This window comes from Apis dorsata, unplaced genomic scaffold (assembly GCF_000469605.1).
Source record: "Apis dorsata unplaced genomic scaffold, Apis dorsata 1.3 scaffold_726, whole genome shotgun sequence".
Taxonomy (NCBI): domain Eukaryota; kingdom Metazoa; phylum Arthropoda; class Insecta; order Hymenoptera; family Apidae; genus Apis; species Apis dorsata.
The window spans coordinates 23,440-31,873 of NW_006263892.1; the positions used below are offsets into that span (position 1 = coordinate 23,440).

Consider the following 8,434-nt stretch of genomic DNA (forward strand, 5'->3'; position numbering starts at 1 on the left):
TCTAAAAAATGTGAAATGAAATAGCGGTAATATTTCCTGCTTATCAAAACGGCAGTTTCTGCTTATCTTTCAGTTATATTAAAGTAACATAATACTGAGATAACAGTAAACGTAACGAAGCAGAGACTTAATACGATTGTTTCATATATTTTCTCTATTGTTATAACGTCAATATTTCTTAATAATAAAGCTAATTTTTCGTGACGATCTTAATACAAATATCAGATAATAAATTTTAAGAATATAATATATAATAAGAATATATGATATTAAGAATGATAATAGAAACGATGATGATTATTATTGCAGATTATATATTTTATTTCCCATTTTTAATTACATTTCATTTTAATTAGAATTTTTAGTTACATAAGAAGAGTTAATAATAATCATAGATTTCATTATTGAATTGTAATATATATTATTTTGTTCCTCTTCGATCGCAGTCCTAATACAAAAGATATTATCTATTAATTAAATTTAATAAATTAGTAATTTTTATAAATAATTTAACAATATAAATATTTTGTAACGTACGAGGCAGAAAGCATGCTCTGGTAAGAGTGAGTTACAATTGCATATCTAATAATAAAAAATTTATGATTACTTATTATTGCAATTATTTAAAAAAAAAAATTTTTATCGATAATAAAGTATTTTTTTTTTTCTTACTACACGTGCTTCAGCTGGAATAAGGAGATAGGCTGATATAAGAAAAATAAACAAACAGAAGAAGTATCTTGATGGTTGATTCATGTTGTTTGTATAATTCTCAATACTATATTAATAATTCCTTTCTTATATATATATTATTTTCCTGCCAGAAAATATTGAACATGCTCACATTAAAAAATATTTATGAAATGTTTAAATGATATTTTCGTGACGATCGTGATTCAAATAATTCTTTTCTTATGCAATTAAAAATTATCTTACTAGTATAAATCTCAATTTTTGAGTATTTAATGTTATTTATCATTATTCAAAATGTTGATTATTCTTACAAAATCATTAAAATAGAATATGAATGATAATGAATAATAAATATATGGATTCAGCATTGCAATTTGATTAATACGATTACATATTTTAAAAAGCCCAGTTCCTGTTTTAGGCCAATCTTTATGCAAATAATTGCTATATTTCTAGCAATAGAAAATTTATTAAATATTTTTAGAATTATTAAAATATTAGAATTCTGTGAATTCTAAAATAAGGAAAATAATATAAAATATAGAATTATGTTTATTTATTAATACGCTTTATTAACACGCTAAGATAATCTGATATAAATATAATAATCAAGAGGAGAAAAATAAAAGTTTAAATTGTTTCATGTTGCTTCATATTTAATTTTAATACGGTATTAATACTTTTTTTTTTATTTTTTCTTATTATTATTTTGTATATAAAAATTCTTTTATTTTTATTATTTCTTATTTCTTATTATTATTTTATATAAAATTGTATTCTTTGTATATAATTCTTTATGCAGCTTGAATGTTGTATATTTTAAACAACCTAGCTGTTTAAGGTACTGTCACGTTTAAAAGAGATACAGCAATACTGAAATAAAATTTTTCGTGACGAACGTGTTACGGATACAAAAATTTATGACGCGATAAACTTTTCCCATGTTATTAGATGCGATAAAATATATAACGTACAATATTAGAATATTCGCATGTATTTGCATTAATTTGTTTAAATAAAATAAAAAATCGTATAAATATTTAATCCCATAAAATATTATACGTAGATTTCAAAATTACAAGAAAAAAAAAGTAATAAATATTTTGATGTTTTTTACTTTTTTATTTATTATTTTAATCCATTAATTCATAAAGAAGATTTAAGAATATGAACAAAATATTTCATAACCATGAAAAATTATATTTTACGATAGTATCAAGAAAAGAATCAAAATATTAAGATCCGATTAATATTGAAGTATCACAGTAAAATCGTTGAACCATTCAAATAGAATCAATTCTCCACAGTATATAAATATTGGATTTGCGATTACATTTTGAAATGAATATTTAGTGTTCATTTATAAGATACACATATATGTATATCAAACAAATCATTAATAATAATTTAGTTTAATGTTTCATTGAAATAACAGTTTATATTTATGATTACTTCAATTATGTTCAAATACGATAATAGTGAATTCATAAGTAAAATGAAATGGAATTTTTAAGAAAAGTTATCCAAATGTTAAATTAGTTCTGAAAGAATAATGATTTCAAGAAAGTAAAGTGACTTTCCAAGAACTGGAATAAGTGTCATTCTCCCGGAAAATTCTGGAAAATTGAGTAAAAAGAAAAGAAAATGTCATGAAAGTTAGAAACACCTTTGATAATAGATATAACTTTTTTATTATAAATTTTTTATTCTTTCAGTTTTTTTAAATACATGCACGCAAAACTATTAAAAAGAGAAATGAAAACAATAAATTTGAAATGAGAAAAATTTATCATTAGTTTATTTGATATATTTTGTACATATTACTTGTATACACTATTTGGTTAAAAGTTTTTTATTTTTATTTTATAGAAAGTTACATACGAAAGTTTGATAGATATTTCTAGCAATTAAAGCGGAACAACGATATAAATACATTATTAAAAGCAATTAAAAATAATAAAATAATTGATATTCTTTATTACGCGATAGTAAAATTATAAATATACATATATATTAATTTATAATTATCATATTTACGTATTCTAAAATAAACAAATACTGGGATTTAAGAAAATCCCAGAAATAAATAAAAAATCTTTCAAATCAAAGAATTTATTTTTTAATAATATAGAGATAACATATAGAGATTAACATATAGAAATATAATATTGTATAATATTTTAAATTCAAATAATTCATTATAACCATTTTGACGAATCCAATTTGCAGAAATTTATCCATGCTGTTGACAACGTCTCTATAAAATAAAAATAGAATTAAAATATAATATGAAAGTAAATAATGATAAATTAAATTTATTCATAAATTTAACATACTGCGCAAAGTGCAGTTTCCGGTGCCTCACAATTACAAGGCTAAAAAATATAATAAAATTCAATATAATACAATATATCTGTTAAAAATATAAAAATAATTAAATAAAAAACTTATTTATTAATATTATTATTCTCAAAGAAATATATATAATATTGTACAGTATTGTATAGCCTATATATTTTACCATTACTGGTGTCACAAAATAGCCTGTTATTAAAATAACAGATAAAAACAAGGAAATGCATCTCAGCATAGAGATCATTTTGTTTTATATGCAATTGAATTGTTGTACTTAGTAAAAAATTATTCTTTATTCCAAGCATTTAACCAACGTGTGTTTATATACAAGGAGATAAGTTCTTGCGTGACATTAATTGCAATAAAATAATCATTTCGTGAAAAACATTATTCAACAATAAATTTAAAGAGATTAAAATTTATGTAAAAACATGCATAAATTATTATCTGTATATATCTCAGTTATAAAAATCATAACGAAATTTATAATGCAGAAAATTTATTAAGTCATATTGTAGCTTATAATAATTCATTGTTACAATTATAAAATGGTATGATTGATATAAACTTCTTATTTTAATAATGCAACAAAAGATTAAAATAAATGAAAATAAAACAAATGAAAATAATGAAACAAAATTAGTTATATTAATATGATCAAATAATATTAACTTACATCGCTTGATGAAGATGGAAGTATAAAAATTTATCTGGGCTTCGCACATATTTTCTATAAAATAAAAATAATATAAAAACTATGAAAATAATTATTTAAAAATATGTTTAATATATTATACATACCCTACAAATATGAGGTTTTATAACATTCCTCTTACAATTACACACGATAGACTAGAAATAATCAATCAAAAAAATTTATTTATTATTGTATTCTTAAGAAATATTATTCATAATATCATATATAAATATGATGTAAGTATATACTTTACCATTGTTGGTGTCACAAAATAGCCTGTTATTAAAATAACAGATAGAAACAAGAAAATACATCTTAGCATGGAAATCATTTTATTCCATATGCAAAATATTTAATAATCAATGTTTTTCTTTATTCCAAGCATTTAACCAACATGTGTTTATATACAAGGAAATAAATTCTTGCGTGACATTAATTGCAATAAAATAATCTTTTCGTGAAGAACATTATTCAACAATAAATTTAAAGAGATTAAAATTTATATAAAAATTTATATAAAAATGCATAAATTATTATCTATTCAGATAGAAATCATAACAAAATTTACAATGCAGAAATTTATTAAGTCATATTGTAACTTATAATAATCCACTGTTACAATTATAAACTGAGATTATAAATTTGATGCAAATTTCTTATTCCAATAATACAATAAAAGATTGAAATAAATGAAAATAAAGCAGATCAAAATAATAAAACGAAATTGATTAAATTCATATGATCAAAAATTAATTTATATTGCCCGATGAAAATGGAATGTAAAAAGTTTATCCTTTCTTTCCACATATTTTCTATAAAATAAAAAAATATAAAAATTATGAAAATAATCATTTAAAAATAGTTCAAATATATTTAATATATTATACATACCCAACACATATGAGGTATTATTTTCCTGTAACATTTACACAGGGCAGACTAGAAATAATCAAAAGAATTTATTTATTATTGTATTCTCAAGAAATATTATTCATAATATTATATATAAATATGATGTAAGTATACTTTACCATCGTTGGTGTCACAAAATAGCCTGTTATTAAAATAATTGATAGAAACAAAAAAATAAATCTCAGTACAGATATCATATTGTTATACAATAATATTTTAGTTAGTAATATAATATTATTAGTTATCAATAGTAGTAATATTTAGTATTAGCTATCAATGCTATTTTTCATTCCAAGCATTTGATCAATGCGTTCTTATATATATGAAGATATATATTTCTTACATGATATTGTTTACAATAAAATAATCTATTCGTGACAAACATAATTGCATTTTTCGGATGATAAACTTAAATATGAGAATAAAATTTTTATAAAAACATGCGTGGTATAAATTATTATCTAAGACAGATATAGAAATCAATACAGAAATTTATTAAATTACATTACAGTACCATAAGTTATTGCTACAAATATTAAACAGGCTTTAATCTATTTTTATTTCTTTATAAGCGCTGTAATATATTACAAGTAAAAATTATAGAATAAAGCTAATTCTTCATTAATTAAATAATATTAACTTATCTGAGAGGAATCGTTATTACTTTATATCTACAATTACATATTACAGACTGTAATAATTGTATCAGAAATTGTTTTTATATTATATCAAAAATATATCACGTTTCTTTTATTTTGGCTAGAATGACGAAACATCCTATTATTAAAATAACAATAGAAAAAAAAAAGCATAAAGTTTATACTATATTATAGAACACAAATATAAAATTATATGATCTTCGATAGTAAAGAAAACAGTTCGTGTTAAAAGTATTAAATTATTATGCAATAAATATTGTATGATATTGAATATATTCTACGTTTGAAGTTGAAATTACTTCCACAAATAAAAATTCGAGTAATTTTAAAGTTTCGATAATAAATCGTGTTCATTTTGACAAATTATCGTTTAACTACCCAAGCTGTTTTCTGTCTATCAGAGACAAAAAAAGAACGCTTGAACTTTCGATGAGCTTGCATGTTTTGCCACGTCATGCCGAGTTTAACAAATAACGTGCCAATACAAACACACAACGATTAGTGAAATAAATTTTCATTTTTTTTTTCATTTCTTTCTTTTATTCATTTGGACGTGTTTCTAAACGAAATTATTTAAGAGATGATTAATATCATCGCGTTTAAATATATATCTTATTGTTATCCAAAAAGGATATACATTCGAAACAGTACATGTAAAAATTATCGAAAACATTTAAAAGTTAATTGTACTTTAATTCATCTTTCGCAGTTACTATTGCTGAATAAAATATGCGCGAATCGAATAATCAATTTCATCAACAGAGTTAAATTTAAATTAATTATTTTATTATTTGACTCTGGTGTTAATTAAAAATTGAAATGTTTACGGGAAAGTGTTATTGCATATATTTATAAATGAATTCAAAAGCTTCCAGTCAGCATTCTGATATTTCTGTTTTATTGTTCTTTGTCAATGATAATAATTAATTGTGCAAAATGATCAAACGTGAGAATCAAAAGATAACATTGATACAAGCAATATTTTATTTGATTCTATTTTTTCCTGTTAATTGAATATGAAATTATTTATATGGGAAAAAATATATATTGATTTTGAATTTATTGTTTATAAAAATGACATAGCTCGAAAATTACTTTAAATGGCTATAAAAAAATCAAAATGCTAAATTTAATATTCATAATAGAATAATAATAATAAATATAACAACAGAAACTTATTCCAATTAAGATAAAATTTTTACTAGATGTTAGTTTACGTCTTTTAAGTTCTGAGCATGAAATGCATAAAAGTTTTCAAATTTTTTAATTACTGATAGAATTTTATCAGTAAAAAGATAAAATCAATAACAATTCTTTCTTTCAAAAACTTCAAATTTTTATCTACGCCATTGTCGAATAAACGTGTAATAATTTATTCACCAAAATTGCGTAGAAACATGGCAATAATATCTTTTATTATATCCTCTAAGGAACATGTGTTTACATACTTTCAAATGCTTGTACCTATATCATAGAGTATATAAACAAAAAGGAGGATTGTTTTCTTCGTTGAAGTATCAAGAGTCACGTGGAAACATCTAGCTCGAGATCATTTCGCGGATATACGACTTTCACAACGTTCTCGGCCGGAATGGGAGTGAGTTCGGTTTGTTGGGAAAGTTTCGCGACTTAAGCTCTATGCTTCGTCTTTCTTCTCGTTCGAGAAACACGGCGTCTTCAGCGTATCTAAGGAAATCCTTAGCCCAGGTATCACAAAGTTATCACAAGACAATGGAGAGCAGATCAGGTAACTTAGTGAACAGCGCAAAATCGAACTCGAGGGTCGCTTCTGTCGGCGTAGATAAAGTTACCCCCTTTAGTCGTTCTTTTTCTCTCTCTCTTTCTCTCTTCCATTCTTCATTTCCCTCTTACATCATCCCTTCCCTTTATCCTGTCGCTCTCCTCCATCGAAACGCACTTTCTCCCTTTATATTTTATTTTTTCTTACCCTCTCTTACTTTGTTTTTCTCTTTTTTCTCTTTTTTTTCCCACCCTCTTCCTTCTTCCTCCTTCTTTCAACGTAAGTTTCTATCTCCTTTGGCGTTTTCACTTGAACGAATAAGAGAATACGTGTTTCAAAGAGAATCTTGGTTTCCACATTGATTCTTACAGAATGTGCCGAGGTCTGATATTTTCATTCTTTTTTTTTTTTTTTTTTTTTTTTTTTTCCCTTTTCTTCTTCAACCGAGATTTCTTTCGAACCAAGAGGGAATATTGTATATTACGGGAAAATGAAAAGTTCGAGTAGTTAGATTCGAAAAGAGAATCATAGGAGAGGCTTCGATAAACGAAAGTTTCGAGTTAACTTTAAACTTGCGGTAATTTATTATTATCAGCTAGAGGAGACATGTTTCTTTCGAAGGAAAATTGAACGCTCTCTACGAAAATTTTCCTAATATCTTGACAAATTCAATTTCATAACCGATATCTTGGCTTACGAGCACCGTCAAATTAGTCCACGTTTGTCCAAAGTTTGCCCGTGCACGTGAAATCAAATTTCCCCTTTTGTTGGCGAGTTACAACGGGGTGAAATTTACCATGGTAATGAGGGACAGCCGAAAAATATGTACCACGATCCACCCGCTATGAAATCTTGTAGATTTACATAAGAGCCTCATTTGCATCAACTTATTAAATTTTTACCATGAGCAGTAAAACATCGTACGTTAGATACGAGGAGAACTACCGGCAGGTGGACTTAATGTGTTTTAATACAGGCACCCCCCCTTTTTTTCTTTTCTTTTCTTTTTTTTTTTTTTTTTTTTTTTTTTTTTTTTTTTTTTTTACGAGAGAACTCGAGCAGCAGAAAGCGTAAAATACATCGCGTCCGTTATATTCCGACCTTAAATTTGCGTAATGATAACGCTTCCACCCTCTGGCCGTCTCTTCCACCCTATTTCTTTCCTTCACCACTCTTATTTTCTTTCCTCCTCGTCTCCAAGTTTTCGTACACACACACACACATATATATACTCTTGTCCACCAAGTGTCATTCGTTACGAGGTTTCCAGCTTAAATGCGCATTCACAATGAATTCGACGCAATTCCGATTCGCCACGTCTCATGCAAATACTCGTTCTTAAATGAGGATGGCAGAAAAGCACTGCATCAAGGATCA

The 8,434-nt window shown here is 24.8% G+C and overlaps 1 protein-coding gene and 1 long non-coding RNA gene across 2 annotated transcripts; both read right to left on the reverse strand.

Annotated features, from left to right (window-relative positions):
- Positions 1 to 2,789: 2,789 nt before the first annotated feature.
- LOC102680633 lies at positions 2,790 to 4,109 on the reverse strand. Its single transcript, XM_006622571.1, has 4 exons — positions 3,999 to 4,109; positions 3,851 to 3,900; positions 3,725 to 3,778; positions 2,790 to 2,950 (listed from the first exon to the last, which is right to left on the reverse strand). The coding sequence occupies exons 1-4, from the start codon at positions 4,074 to 4,076 to the stop codon at positions 2,806 to 2,808; spliced, it is 327 nt and encodes a 108-aa protein (XP_006622634.1). The 5' UTR covers positions 4,077 to 4,109; the 3' UTR covers positions 2,790 to 2,805.
- A 434-nt stretch (positions 4,110 to 4,543) lies between these two features.
- Positions 4,544 to 4,957, reverse strand: LOC116186458. The gene is made up of 3 exons (XR_004151460.1): positions 4,777 to 4,957; positions 4,637 to 4,684; positions 4,544 to 4,557 (listed from the first exon to the last, which is right to left on the reverse strand). It is a non-coding gene; the product is annotated as an uncharacterized LOC116186458 (long non-coding RNA).
- Positions 4,958 to 8,434: the final 3,477 nt, after the last annotated feature.

Excerpts from the sequence above, each read along its gene's own strand:
- LOC102680633 (XM_006622571.1), bottom strand. The coding sequence starts at position 4,076 with ATGATTTCCATGCTAAGATGTATTTTCTTGTTTCTATCTGTTATTTTA. Across the intron at positions 3,779-3,850 it reads ATAAAACCTCATATTTGTAG|AAAATATGTGCGAAGCCCAG; the intron begins GGTATGTATAAT and ends TTTATTTTATAG. Across the intron at positions 2,951-3,724 it reads TTCCATCTTCATCAAGCGAT|AGACGTTGTCAACAGCATGG; the intron begins GTAAGTTAATAT and ends TTTATTTTATAG.